A 26490-nucleotide genomic window follows, 5' to 3' on the forward strand; every position below is an offset into this window, starting at 1 on the left:
ATTTTCTTCCTCTTATGCTCAATAAAACCAGTGACTCCCCCACCACCTGACTCTCCTGGGTGACATTTACTCCAGAGTCCTCCAGTATTAAACTGGGTAATTCTGTGAGGCTTCAACCACCTGCTTCTGACCTTTGCAGCCCATCTGGAAGACTCTTTATTCTACTCACATTGCTTATGCTTCTCTTCCATCTGTTCTGGCTTCCACCTTGCACCAGTCACGAAGGGAATTCTTCTTTTCACACCAATCCACGTTCTCCAAGCACCAGGAATCACTTGGCACTGAAAGCACACTGAGCCACAGAGCAGCCCTGGATCTTGTCCTCTCACCCCACCTACAACCACCCACAAATCACCCCGGGAAAATATTGGCTTTAGATTTCAGTCTCTTGCTGAACCAAGCCCATCCATGGCTCTCACTCACTGGCCATGTCCACAGAGAATCCAGCTTTCCCCACAAATGAATCAAAGCACCAGGAGTGTACTCTGAAAAGAGACAGCAGAGCCTGGGAGCATCATTTAAGGCCCAGCATTAAAAATCCAGTGCTGAAACACAATACTTAGGTGGGGAAAGGCAAAATAGCTTGGGTTATGCAAATAACAACTTTTCCCACAGGGTTTAACCTGCCCAGCTGGACACAAACACACCTGAGAGGCCTGAAGAGCTTTAAATGCCCACTTCTTTTATCATCTCAGTTTTCTTTGCTTACTTGGCAGCTGGATTGTTCTGGTACTGCTGCCACCACCTTTGTGAGACAAAAGCAGCCTCTGTGAAAGTGTTCTGGAATTTGATCTCAGCACCTTTGAAAGCTCTGTGGGTGGAGGGGATCGTGGCTGCAGAAGACTCCAAGGGATGTTTCTGGCACTGTGCACACACTGCTCACCCTCTGCAATGTTCTGTCACTGCCTCACAGGTGCTTTGAGCTCTGGGAGCTGTCACCTCACCTTCCAGACTGCCATCCAAACTGGCCTTGAACACTTCCAGGTATGGGAGATACTTTGGATTTTGTATTGTATGTAGATAACTGAAACATTTCAACAAACCTCAGAAACAGAAAAAGATTTATTAGAAATATTACACAGATTTTGCATCATACATTTTAATAATGTTAATATTTAAATATTAGCATGTCCAAATCTGCAATGCTTAGTATGTACATTCTAATGTGCTCTTTGTATAAATTAGATTACGATGTAACATCTGTACCCAACAGGGAAAGCTAAAACTGTCAGAGGTGATCATCCCATATGACAAACTCAAGCCTGGACCAACAGTCAATAAAAACATTGTGTCCAGCACTGCCCAATGGGACTTGGCACACGTGCAAGTCAAAAATGGAGAGACCATCAGTTGAGAAAAAAAAGTTACTTGCAGTTCAGTGAGAAGCTGGTTCTGCACCGTGTCGGTGAGCGAGCGTCGATGGCACTGCAGTTGGTACAAACCAACACAGCTGAGCATAGTAGAACTTATTGCTGGGTTTAAAAATGTCTTAATGCTCCATGCCCTGAGTCTTTTTAGGCAAAAAGCCCTCTTGTGACAGGAAAATGCATAATCTCATCCCATACAGCCCCTGTCTGTGATCAGATGCACAAGGCTCAGCTTTGCCAAGAGCTGGCCCAGTCAGATCCTTGCTGCTGGGACCCCCAGCACAGCAGGATGAGGGAGGGATGAACAAACCAACAAGCCCAGGCTTGTGTGGTCATTGCCAAGGAAGGGGGAAAGTCAGGGAAGCCAAAAGGTGGATTTTGAAGAGTTTCAGGTCAGGAATCAAACTGGGAAGAACCAATCATTCTGCCTGAGTGCACTTGGTTTGGACAGAAAACTTGCACAGAACTGGTTGCGTGTACAAAACAAGAGAGAAAACCTGTAAAAAACAACTTCCAACCACAGAAAGAAAACTGCCAAACCTCAAAGGGACCCTGCATAAGCCCCAAATCCCTCTGCTTAGCACAGTTGCCTTGCTGCAGTGCAGGAAGAACAGGAAGTCTTCGTCCCCTTTGTGTTGCCACAACTGGCACAGGAAGGGGAGCCTGGCAAGGGCAGCCAACTGTGCTGTGTCCTCTCCTCACCTGCTGAGACCCCCAGGCTGCACTCTTAGGAGGAATGCCCCTCAAGCTGACAGTCCACACACACTCTCTGTTGTCCTTTGTGACAAAGAGCCCCAGGTGTGTCTGTCCCTGTCCCTCTTCTCACACTCTGGGCTCTCCCTCAGTCTCACCAGGAACTTTCAGAAAGAGCTCCTCAGCCCTTCTAGAAAACCTCCTCACAGGGCTGACTCCAGGCTCACTCCTCACACCTCTGTACCTTCCCAAGCCACTAAACAATTTGTACCTTCTCTGTCTCACCCAAAATCCCAGGAGCAGGACTGCAGCTCCCACACTCAAATCTCCTTTCCTCTCCTACGCTACAGTACAACACGCTGCCACATCCCTCCATGGAATGTCACTGGAACCCCTTCCTAACCCTTCTGCTCACCTGCTCATCCCAAACCAGCTGTTTGCTTCCCTGCAGTCCCACAGACTCCCCAGGTACCCCAGGTGGTGCCTGTAACAATTCAGGGAGAAAGGGACAAGATTTATCTGCCTGCACACCAGGGAAAGATCCATTACTCCTAAGAGGCAAAGTCAGAAAGGATTTAGGCAGTTCAGGCAAACCTACTGCTCAACACCATCCCTGTCATATCATCACATCCAGGACATTTCAGAGAATTCTTAGAACTTCTATAAAGACTACCCACATACCCTCTTGCTTAACTTAATTAAATTCCCTAACTTTAAAGGCAGCTGGAACTTTAATTTTGCTGCTCCAATCTGAGATGTCTCACAAGAGCCTGTAGAGTCTCTGAAAACCAGGCTTGCAGCATCTCATATTGGATAAATTTAAATTCATATTGAAATTTTAAGGCAGTGTGAAAAAACAACAGCAACTTGTGAAAATCAAGGTCTAGAAATGTAACTGTGCAAGGTTTAAAAGGAAGAACCCTCCCCAATAACAGTTAAATGAACAAATAAACAATATTCTTAATTTAAAAAAATAATCTGGAAAACCATCTCTCAAAGTATCAAAATAAGATGTTTTGCAGGTCTGAGGACAGAACAGTAACATTGAAGAAAAGGTAAAATCAAGTATCTTCTTCCCTACTTCAACTCTGTGTTGTAACTCCTAGCTAAGTAAAAAAATTAGGAATACTCCACTAGAATTTGGTAGAATTAGTGTTTGGTCTGTGCTGCTGGGAGGGGCACAGGAGAAGAAGCAGCAAAGAGATGACAGAAACAGTGCTTTGCACAAATCATTTGGGGAAAAAAAAACGGTGCTGGATCCCACAGAATGGTCTGTAAGGGTAAAGTGAGCCTTGAGAAACAGAGCAGTGTCAGAAGAGCCCTGGGAGCAGAGGATGCTCACACAGGAGGTAACACACACCATGTGGACACTGAGCCACACTGGACATCCTTCCAGTGACCACAGGGTTAAAATTCCCTTTTTTACATCATTTACTCTGACTTTGAGATGTTTACCACACACTGGGAATTAAAAGTGTTTTTCTCATCCCTGCAAGTGCCCAATCCAAAGCCCACTGAGGAATATGGAATTTTCTGTGCTGACTTCATTCCAGCTTTGAACTCCAGCCTGTTGGAGAGAATTAGGATCCCTGCCAAGGGACACCTCCAGGGAAAAGAGCTGCTGCATCCACCAGGCAATGGGGCTCTGCAGTGCAAGTACCTCAAGGAACTCTGCTCAGCACAGTTTTCCTCTTCCATCTTATCCTGTATTTTAGAGCAACTCATCTTGGGTTCTCTACGGACAGCAGGGTGTGCTGAGAAATCCTGGAGAGTGAATTCCAGCTAGAAAGGGCTCCTCTGTAAGGAACTGCCTGTGGCAGCACTCAGCTGCTTTCTCACAGTGCAGGATGACAGCCAGTGTGCAAGGGCACTGTCAGTGCTCTCCCCTGGCCATTTTTATCACACAGCCTCTCCAAAGATTGGAACTGGACATTCCCAGAGGAAAATAATGGATTAAAATAAATTTCAGACTAAAATCAAGAGCAAGAGATGATTTTCTCCTCCCCCAGAACAGGCACTGCCTTCCTCCAGTATCCTCTTTGTTCAAAGCACTCCCTGGCCCTGGGCTCTACCATCTATTCCTGAATCCTGTATTCTGCTGTGAGAACACCAAGTCTGAAATATGTTGTTTATTAATTAAATAGCATTACAAAGTAAAATCAAATCAAACAACAAAGCACTATGGGGAACCAGAGGCTGAAATCAGCCACTTGCAAAGCCCTTGAAAGCCTGCAACCAATTTTGTTCTGTGCAATCTCTTGTTTCCATTTCACAAGCCTTTTTCCAGGAGGCAGGAGCAGTGAGCACTAGTATCTTTTGCAAGAGAGAATGATCCCTAGCTCCCTAGGATTAATGTCCACAAAGCATCAGGGTTAAACACAGCAACTAAACCCCAACTTTCTCCTACCAGCATGCCCTGAAGCAGCCAGGCAGCCTTTACATGCTCTCCCAGACCTGCTCCTAGACCAAATCCAGCAGCCTGTTGGATGCTCCCATCCTTGGAGACAAACACAAAAATTAACTTCATCAGGTGAAATGAGAGAAACAGAATAATGGACACTTAGCAGTGTCCATCAGGCATTTTCCTAACAGTGTTACTGAGGTGGGAGCTGCTCCCTGGCGCCTGATCTCCGTGGCACAGACGGGTTCCAGTTACATTGTTTGTCATCTGTGGAGTGAAGCTGCACCTTCCCTTGGTGCTGATATATGACTGTGTTCCTTTTCAGCATGACATCACTTCCAAGCATGTTCCAGTGCCCCATGGGCTGTATTTCATGGCCCAGGGCACAGGATGTCTCCAGATTCCTGCCTCTAGGCAGCAATGACATAGTTGTGCTGACCAGACAGGAGCAACACAGAAGGAAGAAGTTACTCCACTTAATCTACAAAAAATATGAGATGTCACTGTACTGCTCACCTGATTACTGGCACCTTTCAAGCTAAAGCTATTAAACTGCATTTGCAATGTTCCTGTGATAACTGTGCCTGCACAGTCAGCCAGGAAACCAAACTCTGGCTTCCCGGAGTAATCAAGTAATGAAGTTGGAGTAATAAACCGATTTTTCCTCAAAGAGATAATTTCTGTTTGAGATGAAATGAAGTCTCAGCACCTAACAGGATCTTTAGAGTTATTTCACTAACTGGTGATCAACAGAGGGTGGTTTCTGAGTTACAAATGATCCTGTTACCATCCTGCTGGTTATGCTATAGCAAATTAGTGCAGTTATTGGATGAGATGTGCAAAAGTAACTCAGGTTAAGGTTCTACAGCTTAAGTGCATCTGTCAGGATGTTTTATAAAATAGATGGAGGCAAGAAAACAACATGTACTTGGGATGAGTTAAGCATGTTTTGGCAAGAAGAGCATTTTTGTGAGCTTTTGTATTTAATATTAATCTCCCAGCCTCCCTTGAGTGCCAGCATAGTCCACATTGACTTAAAACTTCATTGTGTAGGAGGTCTCCTGTCAAGGCAAATGTTGTCAGCCCAAGGGATCCTCTTCAGAAATATCCCATGTGTGCTTGAAAACGCTTTGCAATTTCCATGTGGGAGTAAACTTACCAATGGATTTGGTTTGCAAAGGTGGACAACAGGGAATTATTTGGTTGCAGTCCCAGATGGAATCAAAACTACGGAAGAGCTTCCTTTCACACTAAGAGCTTCGGTTGGTTGTGGAAGAGGAGCAAGCAGGTTTTTAAAGTGATCGAGTGCATCTGTAGCATTCTTTGTTCTCTTCCCCACTTGTGTCCACCTCTTGCTCTGCAGCTCAGGTCTCAAAGTATTTGTAGATCTGGGCCACGTACTGCATGACGCTCTGCCAGTCGGGCCGGTCCGTGTACATCATCTCGCTGAGCTCCTGCACAGACACAGCACCACGCTGAGGCAACCCCAGCACAGCTCCTCTGAGCCCCCTCAACACTCCTGCTTCCACTCCAGAGCCCCTTACAGCCATCAGGACCACTGAAATGATCCACTAGCCAAGTGCAATTCTGAAATCTCTCAATGCGTTCTACAATCTAAAATATTTCTTCCATCTGCAATCAAAGATCAGCTCTCTATACAACTTAATTTAAACTGACGCTTCTTTGCTTCTGAATCTAGCTCATGAACCCCATAATAATCTTCCCTTCATATTAAACTTCTATCTCCCTTGTCATATAGTTAATTTTGGAAAAGTTTTTTTGAACAGTTTAACATCTTTCTGTTTCTTAAAGCCGTAAAACAAAAGGAAACAAAATGGTGCAACATTAATGTAATGGTGTAATATGGCAAGTCTGTCCATAAAATTGTGAATAATCTGCAGATGAAATTCAAAAGAAGGACATAATCCATACCCTCATATCAATACTGGATGACCTTCAGCAGCTCCTCCAAATTATATTTATTCTGTGGTTCTACAAAATCTTTCTGGAAGTTCTCCTAACACCATCCTGATGGTGGTGCAACCCTCCCCAGCACTGTGTGACATTTTGAGTGCAAGGTCACTCACTGGCCACATGGCAACAAGGAAAGGTGTTGGAACGGTGTTTGTAGCAAATGTCCCCTTGCTCAAAGGTTACTCACCAGACTGGGTTTGATGCCCACACTTTCAGCAGCTTGAAATGCCAACAGCAGATTTCTCTTCTGTAAAAACAGAAGTTCAAAAGGATTAACATCAAACATCCTGAACCTTTCCTTGCATCTGGTTACCCAGTAAGTTTAAATGAGCAGGTGTATTTGAAAACTAAACCCCTGGATTCCATACTTGCCTGCAGACTCTTTTTTGAGTCTTACTCACTCACAAGTTTTGTCTTTGAACAGCTCATCTACTTCTGCCTGACACCCTCTGTTTTTGACAAATAGGTTGTTGTGAAACTGGTTACAACTGGGGGAAAACCCACTGAAGTTCGTGGGTTCACTCATTGTCTTTACAATGAGTGAAAGGTTTCTGCAGAGGTTTTAAATAATATAAGGCATTCTTGTACACAATGTACACTGTGACAGATAATAAACTGTCTTTGTGTTTATTTGCAGCACTCACTGGACTCACCCAACTTGTCACTGACTTCACCCAGCAGCCCCTGCATTTCTCTCTGGGAGTTCATTGTTGGTTTCCTTCCCCTTTCCATCCATTCTGTTCACTGTGAATTCTGCAAATGTACAACACAACTTACTTTGTCCTGGCTGTTGAGCTCCTGGTAAGGAATATGTGCAGGCAAATATGTGTGCAGGAGAGCACAGAAGGCCAGCCCATCACTCCAGCTGCTGCTGAAGTTGGTAATATCAATATTCTGTAAGAGAAAACAGGAGCCATCCTTGAACAGTGCTACACAACAACAACAAAAAATCTCCAAACAATAGTTTTTATGCAGCCATGGAACAAAAACCCCAGAGCTGAGCTAGAAATATCTGTGGTGACACTCCCACCACTGCCACCTCCAAAAGGAGGGAGGTGAAGAAGAAAAATTTGGAAAGAAACAGTCTAATAGAGTTGAGAGTTTATATGGACAAAACCCATCTTCCTTCCCTTGTTTCTACACACTTGGATTGTTCTTTGCCAGCCACATCTCTTACTACAAGGCTGCACTCAGGTGCACAAAGCAAGCCCAGTTTCCCTGTTCATGACAGCTGAGGTCCAGAACCATGGGGGCTGCAGTGACTACAGAAACAGAAAATGGTATTTTAAAGTCAGCCCATCTGCAGAGAACTCCTTTAAACCACAAGATTTCTGGGGATATAGAGTGCACTCGGGGTTCTTCCCTGGATGCTCTCACAGGACACAGCTGCAGCTGAAACAGGCCCATGGCCCAGTTCTGCTCCTGTGAACAAGGTGACCTTTCTGATGCTCCTGTTTGCACTGCCTGGCCATACCAGCACACTCAGGAATTCCCATGGCCAAGTCTTGCAGCTGTAGCTTCAAATAGCAGCTAAAAACAGAACAGTGAACTGATACAGAGCAAGAGCTGCTGGAGCAGGGAGGCTCTGGGACACGATGGAGCTGCACCCTCTCCCACCCTCCTGCAGGTGTGGAGTCACCTCCAACCCTCCTCAGCAGCCACATCCTCCTGTGTGTTCAGCTTCAGTTCACACTCCCCACCCCTGCATTTTCTTTAGTTGCCTATTTCCTCCTTTCTTTCAAGACTCCCCCAAAGACAAGGCTTTTACTGCATCTCTCATACAACAGCTGATGCAGACACTAAAACCCAGACAGGAATTATTTCAGCATGTGCTCCTTGCTTCTGATGCCTCACTGATTAGTTATCCAACCTGGACTTGGTCCAGTCAGACAGGATTTCCAGTTAGTAATAAATGTCCATAACCAAACATGACTCAAATTTAAGCAGTAGAGAATATTTCAGGTTAAAATACTTTGTAATAAATCTACAACTCTAATGGGCTCAGAAAGCAGCTGACATCCCCACACTGCACCAGCCACCACGTTGTAGGGCTCTATTAACATCTGTCAGTGGAGACAATACAAAAATGAGGCACTGGCTGAACACTGTCACAAGAAAAAAAAAAATTTTGCTTTGAAAGCTGCCTTGGCATTGCCTATTCCATAAAGTTGCAACTTTTCAGTTAGAAGTCCAACTTTGTGTGTATGGAATTGGGTGAGCTGGATTATTCTGCTTTCTTGAAGCTTCAGACAAACAAGTTCCTTTCTATTTATCAATCTGCAGTTAGTGGGAAAGGACTGACTGCCAAGTTACAGAAGTGTTTTTACTGAGGCCAATATGTTTTATCAGCAAATAGCTTATCAGCAAATGCCAATATTCTCATTTTATACTGTAGGATAGAAATGGAAAATGGAGGTTGTTCCTCCTCTTTCCCAAAGGCCATGGAAACAGGAACAAACAGAGCCTTAGTTATGCAACAGGACTAGACAAAATAGCAAAGCTTGTTTGTGTAGGAACGTTGTATCTATCTCATTTTCATGATGCTACTATGAGATATGTGAGATACAAAACTGCTCCTTCACACAGTATTTCACTATCCTAGAACCAGTTTAATAATTTTACTTACCTTTGTAATTTTAAATACACCTAAAGCTCTTCTCTTCCCAAATCACAATATCTATACATAAGAAATGCTCATGTCTGCACCAAAACTAGGTCCAAAAATCCTCACCTCCTCAACAGTGTTGTCCAGCCAGTCATCCTCAGTAACTTTTGGATCAAAGTCTTACAAACAAGCAAAAGTTCAAGGATGGGGTTCTGCTGACCATGCTTGAACCACAGATGAAATCTGCTGCAAAGTGGTTTGCCACAATCAACAGCCAGAACTAACTCAAATCTAAATTTTTGTCCTAAATGGAAACCCAAAACGAACATTCAAAGGTTCAGCTCAACTGTTCAGTTCACAGTACAATAAAAAACACCTAGGCATACTCAAGCCCACCCAGTTCCATTTTTACATCTAACAAGAATCAATGAATTTTGGGGTTTTTTTCTTTAACAAATGCATTTCCATTTCATACACAGTACAAACCCCTCTCCTTGGCACTTCCTCTTGGCTTCTGCGTTAGATACTTTTCAGTTTGGGATATAAGGACATGGTAAATGAAAAGTGATCTGTGTTTTGCTACACTGCAGCTTTATTTGTAGTACCTCCCCACTCCACCAAACCAAGAGGAATTAAGTCAAAATAGAGACAACTCTGATTTCTCGGAAGATCTCTGGCTCCCCTGAAGCCATTAAAAAAAAAAAAAAAAAAAAAAAAAGGAAAACAATTTAGGGAATGAACACCTCGGAAACTATTCCCTTCTCTTGATTATTTTGGCAGCAGAGTGCGTCTCAGTCTTGCTGCCACACCTCTCTCCCTCTTCAGTCCCTGAATATATGGGAGCTATTTTGTATTTGTGCTATTTGCGTCCATGCTGGTTGTTAATGCACAACCCCAAGCTGCAGGAGGGTGATTTCTGTGTCCCACTGTGCTCACTGCAGAACCCCCACCCCAAACTCTGAAAAACTGCATGTGGCTTCTCATGAGACACCCAGAAGGGATGGCAAACACTCTGAACCATCAGAATGAGTGCAGGGAGAAATGGGAAAATGGAGTAGGCATTCAGATCAAACTGAGGTGAAGCATTCAACAGGAAAAGGGGAAAAATTTGCTGTCATATGGTCACAGTACATCCTGTGGTCAGTGGTAGCCTAGGGTCTGTCCTCAGCACTCCTGAAGTGTCACCAATCAGTGGAAACAATTCTCTTCAAGCTCACAAGTGAACTCCTCTGCATGCACTGGGAATGTTGAGACACTGGGATCTGCAAGCACACCAGGGAGCACAGCTATCAAAGTACCAAAGTGCCCAGAAGGGTCTGTTTCTATGCACATGAAAGTAACATTTTAAAAAAGAGAAATATCCAGGCAATGTTATTTGGATAACAAATGTACAATCTAGGATGTTAGTGTCAGGTCAAGCCTAAAAGACACAAAACACCTGGAAGTGATTGACCTTAGCCCCCCATTCCAGGAACAGGATCTTTACTGCAGATAACAGAGCCCTTGGAGAGCCCTGCTAAAGACACCCAGGGAAATCTGTGTGATCTGTTCTCACTAAAAACAATTCTTTGTTTGTCTGAGGAAAAAACCACCACCCCATTAGATTTCACTCGATCTTTGACTCCAAGCAAAAAGCAACAATGACATCATGCACTCTTCGTTACAGTCTGAGTAGGTTAAAATCCTGATACAAGATATTCCCACTATGCACGTGTTACTGTGCCCACAGCAATGGCTCTGAGTCATAATTTTCTCCCTGAGAGCCAGAATTATCAATTATAGACATGAATCAGCTTGAAGCTAGCCTGGAACTCTGAGGAAGAAAGCCTGCAAGAAATCCAACCTGAGCATCATTATTCCATTCTCTCAGCATCCAGCATCCTTTCCTGCCTCTCCCAAGTTATTGGTATGGAAAGGCACACCAGGAACCTGCCAGAGTGGCTGATCATGGAGGTTCAGCCCATGCAGAATATAAAATTAAATACTTGAAAAGAAATCTATTGAGTAAATAGATTCAATTTATTGAATCTATTCAATTGCCTTGTTTTTAATAGCAGCTTCCCTCAAGTGGCTCAGCTTCCTCCAGCTCATCACTCCCCAGGTCCCACAGCTCCTCTTGAACAGCTCAGTGGTTTTATATGGATATATTTACATGTCAATTTACAATATATTTACATATATTTAACATTTATATATTCACATGTCTGAACAGAAGCCACAGCTCTGCATATTTGAACTCTGACCTTTCTAAAGCAAAATGCATCAAGGTACCTTGACAGGCAACTTCCAAAGAGCACCCAAACCTACCCATCTTTAACAACAGCTGCATGAAACTGCAGCTCTGATTTGATTTCTTACACTCTAACTGGCTGGGGCCAGGTTAACAGGGTCCAGCCAAAGAGGTTCTATTCAAAGGAATCTTCAGGCTCTCACTGGGCAAGTTCTGAACACTTCCTAAGAAGCAACATGAGGAGGTTGAAAGGATGGCTCCTTTCAGCCTTCTAAACAAAGAAAAACACTCCAGTTCATCTGAAATGCTCCAGCAAAGATATGAAACATCTGGGCAATCTACTGGAACTATGGGTGAATGAGAAGTGTGGTCAGGTCCAGTTAACAGGGATGAAAGGCATGAATGCCTGAAATTAGAGGCTGCCTGGATTCTTCTGTAATTGCAGGGTACACCCAGATGACAACTGCACACAGCTATTTTCAATGGGGAGCTGCAAGTCTGAAGTGATTTGTACATCACATTTAGTCCATCTACTACCAGGAAGCTTTCTGAATTCTCCTACCAATCTTTTTCTCTTAAATGGAATTCAAAATAAAGTAATGCCTTGTGATTAAAAGAAATCAAACCAGCAATGTATTGTAGAGAGATTAAGTGGGTAGCCAGGACTGGGAAGGAAGCCAGGTGACCTCCTATCCTCCAGCCTGTATTAATATCCCTGGTTCAAATGGCCAGCCAACTGCAGTCTCCATAAGAATTGCTTTAAATTTCTTTAAAAGGTGGTGTTTTTATCCCATAATCCATATTTCTAATGCTTCTCTCAGCATGTCAGTTAGCCATGCATCTTATTGCTGATTACACATGCACAGAACAGCAGAGCTCAGATCACAAAATGCTCTCTGAAAATGCAGTTAAATCATGTCATAACAGCACTACGAACTGAAAAGGAACTGATGCCAGCTCTTTTAAAGTCATGCCATTTACTGCATTTCTTTTTATACAGAATCCCTGCTTTCCATCACATTTTTAGGCTCTGTTTGCTCCTTTTTCCACTGCTGCCACAGGTGCTGCTTCGGATTTACCATTCACCATTTGCTTCAGTAAGTGTGAATTAATGAGCCCTTCAGCAAAGACAAGATATTAGAGGATTTATGGCTGTATTTTTTTTTTTTTTTCGCAAAAACATCAAACATCAATTTGCTATAGAATTTACACAGAGCAGAAACATTTAAATAAGAGGAAATTAAAAAAGGATATTATGCATCCTACACAAAGATGTTTCAGCTCCCAACTATTTCCATCTCAAAAACCAGAGAAGACACCAGAAAGTCACGCAGATCCAATTTTCTTAAATATTAACTTTCCTATCTGAGGCAGACTGGCAAGAAAAGGTGGAACAATGCTGTCTAAAATTCAGTGTTTAAAACAAGCTCATCTGGACAGGAGTTGTCCTACAGACATTGTTCAGAGTAAATTGTAAAGCCATTCTAAAACAATCTGTGCACTTTTCAAACTCAGCCCCTTCTCCCTGTGGTTCAGGACCTCTTCAAGGCAGCTTAATTCTGATAATGTGGTTACAAGGGAGAGGTGGTGCTGAAATGGCTGAAGTTTTCATGACAATAAAAAATGAAAGTAGTAGCAAATGGGAGACAGTTAAAGTAATAGTGATAAAGTAATTATTTAGCCTCCTATTTCCTTTGCTTGCAAGGCAAGATTCTACTGGCACTGAAACCATCCCTGCAACCATGCAGTGAGCAAGCAACCTGCCCAAGGAGCCCAACAGCTCTGTTGGTGCCTTTTACTGCTCCTTTTGTTTGCATTTTTATACAAAAAGACTGACTTTTTATAATCAAAACAAGTTCTAGTGAACATGGGCTGAGAGTAGCTGCTGGCACAGCATATAACACACAGTGGATGAATTTGAACCTTTCCTAGCAAATAATCTGAGTTGTTTTGAATGCAAATAACCCTATGACAGCATCCTCATTACTAAATGTCACCTACTTCAAAGGTCTCACTAAAGGTTAGTAAAGTTACAGGGGTTTGTACATATTCCTCAGTTTGGGTCCTAATTTACTGCTATGCACAAGAGAGACAGAAAATGTATAAAACCAAGTTCACAAGGAGCTGGCTGGTTGTTAAACATACAGGACTAAATGAGAGCTGGTCTAGGCAGAAGCAATTTTATGGATGTGTCTGGGTCATTTCAGAGATGAGGTAATGGTGACAAGAGGTATTTATCAAGTGTGAGTGGTATTTCTGTAATTTCCACCAGTCACATTCTGTGAGAAGGCAGAGCAGGAGTCACTTCTGTCTGCAGAGGCAGAGGTAGATTACACACCAAAACCAGGGACTAAGGAGTTCTCCCTCTTGTAATAATCCAATTAGACACTGATCAGCTCTGGGTTTTGCTCTGCATGTGTCTTTTCAGCCTGAATTCTCCCTTGCAGAAAGGCAGCTCCCTGCCTGCCACACAAATGCCACTTCCATCAGTTTTCTCAGCAGCTCTTCCAAATGACACCAGTGCTGAACGCCACAGAGAAGAAACAGACTGGGCTGTGTCCCTTCATTCCCAAGGCTGCAGCAGTGAAGATGCAGCAGCACAGCTCAAGGACCACACAGATACTCTGGGGAGGAGGGGAGGGAGAGAGGGGGGAGAATTAGCTCCACTCTGTGTCCAAGACAGCAGCACAGCTACTTCCTGCCTGGAGCCCTGGTGCAGAATTGCTAATGACCACACTGGCTGCTCCCACAGCTCTTTCTAATTATCTGTATTGAGAATTCAGAGATTAGGCATGCCCTGGAATTCCTGGGCAGAGGGGCAGGCTGCAGACTGCAGCAGGATCAGGGTGGAGGATGGAAACAAGGTGGGCACAGTCCCACCAGCAAAGGTTACTGGTGGACCAGCAGCAGGGCCCAGCTCCCTGCCAGTTAAATTCCCAGTTTGGAGCTGTTCCAGCTGGTGACCAATCAATTCAGAGTTTTCACTGATTGTCAGTGCATCCAGGCAACACAAGGGAAGTGTCTTGGACTTTGGGATGGACAGAATGTAAATGCTATTTTTAAAATGACCCAGCAGGATAGAAAGTTACGCATGAGAGAGCTGCATTTATTTTATCCCTCCAATCAAGAGACTTGTGTTTGTTTAAAGGATAAAGCCCTCTATGTGAAAAAAGGTAGAGCTTGGATCAAGTTATTTGGCTCCACTGGGGAAGCACATTTGTGCACTGGCATCACTGAGAAGGGTGATTACACTGGTAATCAACCTGGTTATTCCTCACATGCCATGATTTGGCTGCTTCATTTTAATTCCAGACACCAATCCTGGGTTCAGCTGGGACATACAGAGAAGCTGCATGTACACATTCAACCATAAGTATTTCTATTTAGAAAAATAATGCTTTTTCCTGCTTGCTCAGCAGGCTCTGGCCAGCAGCCTCTGATTCTGCAAAGTAAATTTGGGCTATGTTGACATTTTCAGCCTGTGTTTTTATGAATTAAAATCTCTCAAGATTGCCCTTTTTATCAAAGCATCTTTCCAAATATTACTGAAGCTTATATGATTCTCTGATCTATAGTTTAACTGCTAGGAAGATCAAGGCAATGCCATAATGTAAGACTTCCAAGGTCACAAAGATGGTCCAGACTTGGAAGCAAAATTCCTGACCAACATATTGTCGATTTTAATTTAAACACAGGATAATCTCTCCTATCTCAAGAGCTATTAGCAAAACCCCTTTCAACTTTTGTACAGATAGGAAAAGTCAACAACATCCTCCTCTTCATCAAAGATCAGAGAAATGCAGAGAGCCAGAAATTTCATCTACTCCTCAGAAGCTCACAGAATATACTAATAACTCCCTGGGAAAAACTCACTGCTCACATATCCTGCTTCTAAATATTAAAATGCAACAAGTGCTGTGGACACAGAGCTGTGTAAGCTTGTGCAGCCTCTCAGAACAGAAGGGCTGGTGCTGGAACTTCAGGGCACGTGTCATTGTCCACCTGAGCGTGTTAAAGTACAACTGGCCATGAAGGAGCTTTGGGATGTCCCATAAAGCAGGTCCTCACAATGTGCAGCCCCAGGAATGCACCTGCTTGACGCATTAGCAGTCCAAAAATTGCCATCCTGGTGATGTGTCCCAGCAGAGTCCATCTCCCAAAGGAGAACGGTCCCATGACCACCTGACCAAAGGGATCATCTTTGTGCGTCTTTGGGTCACACTTAATCCCTGCTGGATCTCATCCAGCCAGCAAACCAGGCAAAAAAAGCATCAGAAAAAGCAGGGGCTAACAACACGGAATAGAGCTTGAGAACAAGGAGGATTTGGAGGAAATACTGCCTAGCACAATGAGAAAAGAAATGCACATTCCTGTGAGAAAAAGAAAGCCACAAATACGTAAACAAAAAGCTGGTATTAGTCTGAGTTTAAATTGAACACAAAAGGATAAAGAGCTTTATATTACATCCACTGCCAAGCCACCAGTCGAGCAGTCTCTTGCTAGAATTACTTGACAAGCAGCAAATACTGCAACAGCTTTATTTTTCTCCTTAAGCTTTTGTATCTGCTCCATGAAGAGCTGCCTTGATCCACAGCTGATGCACTGACACTGCCATGGTCAGGGTGTGATACCATGCAATGGCTTGAAAGCACAGATCAAGAATACATGAAATACAAACATTTCCAGAGGTACAGCTGCCATTTCCCTTTATCAGCTCTAGGACATTCCCTGTCTGCTCCTATTTAGCATTCTTCTGTTTAAAACAACCACAGAGCTTCACTGTAAGAGATGGTGGATCTTCAACAAGTGGTGGATCCCAAATAGGTCCTGTTAAACCAAACATCACTTTCAACAAAAGAATAACCATGAAAATATACTGGAGGAAAGAGCCAGTCTCAGATGCTCTTTTCCTCTGGGCCACAGGAAGGGTGTGTAGTGGTTGAAAAGAGCATGAAAGTAGTTCCATATTCATTAACATGGTGGCAGTTCCTTCTCCTCTCCAGAGAGAGCATGTGTGGCAGAAACAATAATCCTCAATTCTAATGATCATGGGTTAAGTGCCTCTTAAAGTTCTGTGTTTTCACAATACATCTGTGAATAGCAATAGACTTTAATCTAGAGAGGTTTGGCCCCTTGACAAATGGTCTCCACAGAGAGCAAAGAGAATCAGGGCACTTAAATGACACCACAGTCACTAATGACATGATTATGGAAGGTGATAATGCAACAAGAATGACTCTCAGCAGCATCCAGGAGTTCCAGCTCACAGGAACCCAGCCTGCTAGAAAAGAGGCACCCAATTCCTGCTTCACACTGCTGCTAGGATGTATCATCTTTTTAAATAGATGAAAAAAAGCCACAAGACAACAGAAAAAAAGCTATTTTAACACAAATAGCTTACTCTCAGCAGGCTTTGTGGTTTGAAGTATTTGTGGTAAATGAGTTTCAGAGCCACAAAAGCATTTCTCAAGCCTGGTCACCTCATGGCCCTACATTACACACCATGATGTCAACGAACTTGGAGAGGCAGAAGGAAAGCAGAATTGTGTATCTGGCAGGCAGAGCCTGTGCCACTGCACAGTTCTTATAGGGAACCATACATTAGATTTGGGTTTTAAGGTGGAGATTTTCCAAAGTTTTGCTCAAAGACACTGAGTCCAAAGCCTGACTTCACCACAATTCTTGTTACTACTGAGATTTTTTGCACCTCCCCTGCACAGTTATTCAGAATCAATGGCCAAAATGCCAGATAACATTCACCTGGGCACCAAAACATGACAATTGAAATGATAAGATCTATTGTGTCACAGTTTATGCAATCCCATTTTCAAATGCTTTTCTCCTAGTCCTTAAACTGAACTCCCACTTTATTTTCACTCCAGTGACTGTTTTCATGTTCTCAATATTTTTACTTAGCATGCATATCTTTCTGATATCAAATCACTGTTTAAATAAGGATCTTAGAATTGACATAGCCAATTACAGAAACATAGATGCTTTCATGTTTCCCTTCAGTTACTGTAAACTCATGCAATTTCTTTTTTTAAAAAGCAAGCAAAACCCTCCAGGCCACTGCTAATTTGTGTTGCACTTCCCCCAGCTCCCCTCAGTGTCCCTGGTTTATTTTATGAGATTGCCTCCTGGGGAACATGCTGAAGTTCAAGGCCAGGGAATGTTCCCACTGTAGCCCATGGAAGGAGAGTTTATGGTTGGACTTGATCTTAAACTAAATTAAAGTAAATTAGTCTATATTTGCCAGGAGGCGGATGACAATTTCTAACTATAGCATAAGTTTTGTATTAATTAAAGCATTTAAAAAGTGGAATCTTGTGTGCTGGTCCCTAGGTCTTATCCCCAGATACCTTCCTAGGTCACTCATCCAGCTTTTCTTGGGGAATCTAGGACATGGGGAGTAGCTGCTATTGAGTATTAATTATTCTAATCCATTCTGCCCATGCTGCTTAATGAAATCATAATTTAAACAGAAAGGAATTCTTTCTTTCCCCCCAGCTCAGAAGAGGAATTGCTATCACACATTTTACCACCAAAAAGAGAAGTTAGGCAGCCAAGCAGCAAGTTTTTAATGCTCTCATTCTGCTGTGTCACAGGGCTGAAAAGAGTCTGCATCCCAACTTCCCCCTGGTTCTGGGCTTCATGTGAGGAATGACATGACAGATTATCCTGGAATTTGCACAGATGATGCCTCACAGACAGGGGTGTTATCTCTGGAAAAGAAGTCATGCACGTCATCAGGGCTCTGCTCTGTGCAGTTCATTACCTCATTCCACCCCTGCACGGCTGAGGCAGGAAGGAGGATGACGTTCTTTACTCCATTTCTTGTACTCAAGAATGATAAAAATTCCCTGTGGAGCTTAACATCAGCCTTACCATGGGAGTGCAAGGGGCTGGGAAAAGCAAGTTCATGATGAGTTAGTGAATGCACAGCAGAGAGTGCAATGGGAATGAGAGGCTGAGGAAGAATGTCCAAGAGAGAATTCCTCTAAACAAAGCGTTGAGATAGAGAGGCAAAATTCTCACCATAAATCAATATTGTGATTGTGCTTTGGTTCTTCTGACTTTAATATCTACCCTGAGATGTCACACAGGCCTCTATATTTGCAAAGCCACATAATTTTATTCTAAAAGCAATACATTTAGTTCAACTTGGGTGTAAATCAGAGAAAGTAACCTGCAGGCTCACAGAACACTTTTAACAGTGAAAAGGGCAACACTGCCAGGAGAAAGCATTACTTTCGAGATGGGTTTGCTGGCTTAGCAGAAGTTAGACTTGGAAAAGTTGTATTTTGTTTAGTTGTTTTCTGAGGACTGCGTGGGAATGTTCCCACATACTTTCAAATCCAAGCCCAGGAGAATTTTAGTAGAGGAGATATAAAATAAATCAACACAGCACAGAATACACAATTTCAGGGGACAGCACTGTAGCCTTTGAGGCAGTATCACAGAACTGGAGGCTAAACACTAACCCTGGCCTTATTCTTTCTAAGCTGTGTCTGAAGTCAGAGCTGTGTCCAGCACCTTCCTTCTGGGAAATTGCTGCAAGCCAGATGAACACACCAGTGCTAAGAAACAACTGAAAGGAAAGCTACTGTTCTCTCTTCCAAACTCCTGAACCCTGCAGCTAATACTTTATAAAGAAATGCTCAGGAAGAAAAAAAAAATTGATTATTGACTTTAAAAGATGGAGTCTGCTTTTATTAGAGACTTGCTCCAGGGTGCACATCATGTGGTGATAACTGCTTTCGTCTTCTGCTCCAAGTAACAAACAATATTATTCCTAAGAAAGAAAACTCCCAACATTTTACCAAACCAAGATCTTCCTGCACATCCAGCATCTACCACAGGATGAAATATTGCCTGTAACTTCCTTCCCTCCAGAACCCAAGGCTTAACTTAACTGCACACCAATACCAGCCAGGAAAGCACAGCAATGCCCATGCAAGACCTGGAGAAACCATTAACCCTGATTAAGAGTGAAAACCACTCTGCAAAGAAATGAGAAAATCTCAGGCAGTCTTTGTAAAATCGAGTTTCATTTGGTCAAGGCCGCACAATGAAATATTTCTTTGGCTTTGTAGACAGGACTAAAGAAAAAACTCACACAATAATGTACTGCCCACAGAAGCCTACAGAAAAAATATTAGAATGTACTTGCAAAAATTGGTGTTAAATTGAGGCTGCTGCACATATACACTCTGTTTCTCATCATCAGCAAGCCTCAGTGCAGTAAATATTTTGGGGTTTGTGTACAAATTACTTTTGGCAATGCAGTATTTGGGAATGCAGTGTTAAAGAAATCTGAATGACGAGGATGGAAACAGCCCATAAAAGTAAACATGCAAAAATCAACACACAGTATTATTCATATTTCTTTGAAGTGACTGCTTACTGCATACTATAGGAAAGTAATTAAAGTTAAAAGGTGCCTACTCTTACCTGGTAACCTTCAGTCTTCTTTTGGCACCATTTCAACAAAGCATTTCTCTTGGAACCCCCATACTCCCGGGCCAGGGCTGCCAGGGGGTCCTTTCTCTCCACACTAAACCAGGGAAAAAGGGAGAAAACAATAAATACACTTAATCTCTTTATATTTTTATTTTTTTAATATCTTTAATATCTGTATGACAAAGCAGAATGGCAGCACAGAACACGAACATAAACCAAACTGACTTAAGTTTTGGAGCTTGCAATTAGTATTTTCCTTTACACAAGGTGGTGTCACTGCACATGAAGAGCTGAAAAAACAGAAGCTGTGGATATCCAGGGGTGTGTGTTAATAAAACATTTCTGCTATTATTTTCACCAGCTTTGCCTACACAATTTTGAAGTAATCACTTTATTTTATATGTTGAAAACTAGGATTTAGGTGTAAAATCGAAAGAAACTGCCTAAGGAATCTGTAACAGTAAATTCACACCAGTTGAGCTGCTGCAAAACAAGTTATTGAATAAAATGAAAAATGTGATAGCTAAGGACATTTAAAGGCCAACAATCAAAACACCCACATTGTCTCCACTCTACAGCTTCTACTAGTGGAAATAACGGTGGAGATCAGAGGAAAATATATGTTTTTTCTCAAGAGAGAAGAAAATTGTGTCAAATTTCCTCCAGCCCTCAGAGCCTCTGGTTTTTAGCTCACCACAACAAGCAAAATGACAGCAAGATAATGAGGGCTGGCCACATGTGCTTATGATGGAATTCTTGTGTACTTGTTCCTGGCTCCTGAAAGCTTGCTATCCCCATTTCCCATTTCACAGATAACTGTGAGCATTACAATCTGAGTTTTCACATCTGGATGTAACAGAGCCTGGTAATTCCCAAAGACCAGCCAGCAGAGTCTGCTCTGGAGACAAGAGACCCTCCAGATTAAATCCTCCAGATTGAAACATCCAGATTAAATCCCCCAGATGAAAACATTTCTCTTGGTTCCAGGTAATGCTGTTGGACTGTCCTGTTTTTCCCAGGAAATTGGGCTGATACCTGAGTTTGCTTTGGGGTTTCAAGCAGCTGGGGGTAGAGGAAAGCATCCTGCTGCTGAAGGCCATTGGGGGTTTGCTCAGGGATTCCAGGGAGGGGCTTTTGCGGAGGTAATGGTCTGGTTTCAGCTCTTCATTCCTCCCCTTCAGAAGGTCTGTGGGAAATCAAAAAAAGCTGTCAGTTTGCAGCCTGAAGAATTTGATTAATCACTGTCCTGCCACCCCAGCACACAATATGTAGTCTGTTGTTTTGATTCTAAACAAATGTACTCATTTGTTCATTAAACACACATGGGGCTAGGAAACCTTGAGCAGATTAGAGGTGACCACAGCAAGGAATGGCTTTGATGATTTCAACAGTACAGGCTGCCTGGTTTCCTGTGATTGATACTCCTGCTGGGGGGTAGGGGCCTCAGGTGAATGAAGGGAAATACCAAAATCTGCAGTCTCAAAGGTTCAAAAGCTGAGCACCAGATATCTTCACCAGATGACTGAGCAGCCCTAGTACAATGATTTCTTTTTTGCCATTAGCAGATTTGTAACAAGAAAGCCTCTTGTCTCCTGAACACAGCCCAGGAAAGGCACTTACTCCTCATGATGGTCTGAGATCCACTCTGACATAACTTGGAGAAGGCTCAATATATTCACAGCATATGCATCTGTATTTTTCATACACGTATTATGTAATTTATATACTGTATTTATTATATATATTGTTATATGGTAAAAAAACCCACTGCACATGAATACAAGAGGTGATGTAACAAGCCAGGACTGCACATCATGTTATCAGAAATTACTGGATGTGGAACACAACTTCTCCACCTTTTTCAGTCACATCCCTATGATAATTACCAATTAACGCCAATCACCGAGGTGTGAATTCCTTCTTATCTCAGCTTCAGCTCCCTTTGACTTATTTCTGGGTGCTAGAAAGTCCAGATGGAGCCAGGAAACCTCTGACCCTCAGAGATCACAGCTCTGGGTGAAGTAACCCATGCTCCTCTCCAACTATGTAACATTTGGGTCACATTAGGGACATCACAAAACCCTGCTGTGACACTGGTCAGATGGAATCAGCCAGAAGATTTTTATTATGGAGACTACTTCACTCTGAATTTCCTTGGGGATAATTTTTGATTCAGTGTTGTTTGCATAGGGCTTGGATCAACTGCCTTCTAGAATTATTTAGATTGGAACCAGAGCTGTTACAACCCTACAGTGAGTAAGCCTTTGCTATGGATTATTGGAACTAAATTAAATCCAGGTACAAAGAGAAGCTGTAAATACAGGAACTTGTTAGATAAGCAGCCATAAATTTTTACCATACAATGGCTTATAAAATATCTGTTGATTTTAACAGATTTTCACAGAACTGTCTATGGGTAATAACAGAAATTATCCATGGCCTAGAGTGAGAGATTTATTGTTAAGGACTGGTATCACATTACACAGCTGATAGATTATTTCACTCTACAGTAAACTGGTAGAGATTAAAAAGGTCTCATGTTGTGTTTGGGATCTACACACTCATGCAAGACTTCCTGGAAACCAACTGATACAAGTAAATAAACCCTGTCCATTTCCCTAGACAGAAGCAGACACTTCTGCTTGCTTAGCCAGGTTCTAATTTCTCTCCTGTATTAGCAAACTATTGCAGAAAATCCAGCCTAGCCATCAAGAAGTTGTGACTGATTGTTGGGGTTTTTTTTGTCCCTCCCTGCAGCTTCACTACAGGAATATAACATTTCATCTGTCCTTAAAAATTCAAGAATCTGTTGTTACTAACTTTGATAACAATGTAACAACTACATTCAGGACCAGATAATCAAAATAAAGGGCCTGGAGAAAATGGGAAACAAACACTGGTAGGAAAGAATATTAAATGACAAGAGAACAAAAGCAAAGTGTGAAATGAAAACAAACTCATCTCTTGAGAACTCTCAAAACAAACTATTTCCAGCCCAAATATGACTGCTCCTAAAACAGTCACATCAGTATCTGAAATGTTTGATGTATTTCAAATGAAGCTCAATTTAAAAACAAATAAACCCTCAGAAGACAGTGCTTTGGGATTGTTCCAAAGACATACATATTGAACAAAATCCAACCCTCTCCAATTCCACAGTGTGGATTAGAGAGGTGCCATGGATCCTTCAGAATAAAGAAGGGGAGTTTGTGTTGGCAAACCACAATAAATCAGCTATTTTTTAGTTATGATCAAGATGGGAATAGAAGCACAACAAAATTAATAAGCTCTGTAAAACAAAGACACTGGAGGCACTTTCCATGTTTCCTTTGACCATGTGAAAAGAGGAAAAATGGCTCAGGCTGAGGCCAACAGTTAATAACAAGTTTAGTTAACAGAAAGAGGCAGTATCTGTACATTTATCACAACTTACCTGCCAGAGGGAGGTCTGACAGATCTGCATGTCTAGCAATGCCCTTGCTGGCTGGCTTGGCATTGTTATACACAGAATGTCTCTGTGAAACAAAGGTGCAAAAGGTAATTGAAGAAAAATTGGCCATCTTGCTTTAATAGGTGAGCAGAAAGAAGTTTCTGCTATCTCAAGAGCACAAAGCATGTGGAGGGATACAGAAACCTTTCTAGCTGCACCTAGAATTGGGTAAGTAACTGTGAAAAACAGAAGGACAAAGGGACAATATTTTATCTGGTAATACATTGGTTCCTGAACTACTTCACACTTCCATTTGTATGATTTTTTTCTTGCCAAACACAATTTAGAGTCACAAACCAGAAGTAAGGATGCCTGTTCCCAATCCTGACTCTGCTCCCAACACCCTGAGTCATTATGTCAGGAGGATTCTTGTCTCTGCAGCCCCAGCACCAGTCTTCAATGAACACCCCATCATCATCAGGCATTAACACAAGTTCCCAGACCTCACTGGATAGCTGGCAACACACACCTTGGAAACTTCAATGCCTTGTCTCCCAACTCACATGCCAGCTCACTAGTTCAGTGTGATGTTTCTTCTATCTCACTCCCAATAACTGAAAACTCTTTTCTGGTCCATGGTGATAAAAGCTCAGAACTGTAGTCCAGAGTTCACATCCGTCCACCAAGACCTCTAAGCTGAAGTCCAGACAAACTCACTTTGATCCTTTTTGTTAGGACCACAGCATTTGATGTTCCACAGCAAACAAACAGATGAGTTTCCCCTTCCCCTTGTCAGCAGATGCTGGAGCCAGCACTGCGTCCACCTCTTTTGAATCTACAAGGACAGAAGAGCTCCTTGTACCTGCATTGGGGAAACAGCAGCTGCTGGGGCTGTCCTCACTGGGATTCCACTGAGAGGGCTCCTGGGCACCTTGTGAACTGGGATATTTTGTCCACTGCTACCTGCAAGGAAAAACCATGGAAACATCTGGATTTCAAACAAAACTATATTTTTTCGTATCAGGGAACCACTGTGTAGTGACATTCCATATTTATTCACCAAGCACTGACAGAGAACAGAACACCCATCCAGAAGCAAGAAGCAGATCCTGCTCACTGCTAGAAATTTTTTTACTACAAAGTACAGTGTCCAAATACCTGAACATCCCAAGTCAAAGGACTTTATCAGTGACTTCACAGTGGCTGCAGATTCTGGAGGTGTGGGAGATGCTCTGCTGAGGCAGACCCCTTGCCAGCGGCTGGCTGTGTCTGACTCCAGAGAATCCACCTCTTCAGCTGCCAGCCTGCAAGGCACAAACCACAGCAAAGTCAGGGCCAACAGGAAGTGCAAGCACTGATTAAAGGTCTCCATTGATAGCGAGGTAAATCCAACAGTGAGCAGGTTTTACTGCATGCCCACAACATGGACCGCTCTAAAAACATTCAGGTCCTTTTCTTGCAGTGCCTGGCAAACACAATCACTAAGTCTAACAAACTTTTCTGCATTGTTAACCATTTCATCCCTATTCCCAAGCCTCACACAGGAAGGAGGATTTTCATAGGAAAAAAAAAGAGCAGTTTGATGAGACTTTTGAGTAATTATCAATAACTACCTGAAGATGGGTTTTCAATAGAGCACAGGTGTCAAGGGGCTGCTGTGGCTCTCAGTTTACAGTGAGGAAAGTAACCAAAAGACAAATACACTTCAGAGTAAAAACTCAACACTTAAAACTTATCAACAGAGACATCTGCTAAATAAATGAACCCTCAATCACAATTCATAAACACTTATATATAACTTATCCAGGGAATAAAACTCTTAAGTGCTTCATCCTAGCAGACATAGGAAGGCCAAAATCCAATGGCTAGAATGAAGACAGACAAAGCAAATAGAAAATGTTTCATATTTTAACAGGAAGGATAAAGAAGTTACTCCTTTAAAAAGAAATTCTGAAGTCAAGATCAGGTGCTGGACTTACAGGAGTTCATATAGGAAGGCCCAGAGCTGTGTTAAACATCAAATATAATCACACAGTGAAAGTTGCTCCTGGTCAAGTATTTCACATGATATTGCTTAGTGACTTACCTGTATTTCTCAAGTAGACTTGGAGTGCAATTATCTAGCTTTAGTTTAGGAAAGCTGCAAGCAAATAAAAGTCTACTCATGTAAAAAGAGATTATTTGTACCTCTTCCACCTGCTCAGAACCTACACATGAGCTGCTGAGCAGCAGCTTCTGAGCTATCACCACTCCTCCCTGTATTTACAGTGTTTGATACACACCAAGAGCAACATGAACACAAAACCAGAAATTATTTCATAAGGTGCCTGGAGGACTCTATCCAGAAAGTGCCTATGGGATTGAACAACTGTGAGCCAAAAATAGAAGTCAGAGCCTTTTCCTTTCCCTTTAGCCATCAGAAAATGAAAAAGGCTAAAGGGTGCCAGTGAATAAGAGAATAAGAGTGACTCAAGTTTCTATTTCTGGCAGGGCTTAAGGAGGTGCTGTCTTTAAGCAGACTTTTGCTATTTCTTTAATTCACTGAAGCTCCTTGTGTGCCAGGGGAGCCTGCAGAGGCAGATGGCTGGAGAAAAAGCCATTTCAGTTCCATTCTCCTTTAATCCAATAAGGAGGAAAGGCAGATTGGAGAAGATTCACTGAGCTCTGAGGGAGCAGTGTTTTGTTAGCCTTAAGTTCCAGCCTTGACTTCTTCTTCTGTGGTTCATAAAGCATGAACGGCAAATCAGCACGTGACAGAATCTGCACCTGAGTTACACAAGCCACAAAAGAGTCCTGTAAAGTAGGGAGGAAGGCTAAATTTCTGCCTCAAGACCCCAAACCACCCAGTTCAATCTGTTACACTTTCAGTCTTGCCTTTGACTGCAGAAGGATGCAAACATGTTAAATGGAGTAACTAGACCAGCCCCTGTGCCACAGAAGAGTCAATTGAGAACTCAGGTGCCATTAGTCTACCATTATGAGGATTTAAGTGCTGGAGTTACAACCAGTTTCCTTTTTTTTGTTAGGATGCTTCCTGTAATCTTCCATTTGTATATTTATAATAGGCAGCCTGAAACAACCTCCTTAAACACAAATTAAACACAATCACGACAGAAAAATCCGGCCTCCCTTGCTAGAAACCTTGGCAGAAAAGATAAGAACAACAGTCCTGAGAGCCACTTGCTTCAACTAAAACAACACATGCCAGCCAACAAGCAATGGAGAGATGAAACTGGTGAGCACTTAACCTTAAAAAGAAAAATCTGTATGCATGTGTGTGTACAGAGATGGGCTTCTTAAGAGAGAAGCAGAACAGCAGGAGCTCAA

General features: G+C 42.6%; 1 protein-coding gene across 1 annotated transcript in view; it reads right to left on the bottom strand.

The window, feature by feature from the left end:
• Positions 1–1044: 1044 nt before the first annotated feature.
• Positions 1045–26490, bottom strand: part of SPECC1 (sperm antigen with calponin homology and coiled-coil domains 1) — a 54211-nt gene continuing 28765 nt past the window's right edge. The window contains exons 6-13 of the mRNA XM_041482534.1: positions 24322–24467; positions 24026–24126; positions 23167–23248; positions 20769–20919; positions 19725–19827; positions 7213–7329; positions 6623–6682; positions 1045–5915 (exon numbers count right to left, since the gene is read on the bottom strand). Coding sequence (XP_041338468.1) covers positions 5826–5915; positions 6623–6682; positions 7213–7329; positions 19725–19827; positions 20769–20919; positions 23167–23248; positions 24026–24126; positions 24322–24467 — 850 coding nt within the window. The 3' untranslated portion in view covers positions 1045–5825. The remainder of the gene's footprint in view (positions 5916–6622; positions 6683–7212; positions 7330–19724; positions 19828–20768; positions 20920–23166; positions 23249–24025; positions 24127–24321; positions 24468–26490) is intronic.

This window comes from Pyrgilauda ruficollis, unplaced genomic scaffold (genome assembly GCF_017590135.1).
Source record: "Pyrgilauda ruficollis isolate IOZ18807 unplaced genomic scaffold, ASM1759013v1 scaffold59, whole genome shotgun sequence".
NCBI lineage: Eukaryota > Metazoa > Chordata > Aves > Passeriformes > Passeridae > Pyrgilauda > Pyrgilauda ruficollis.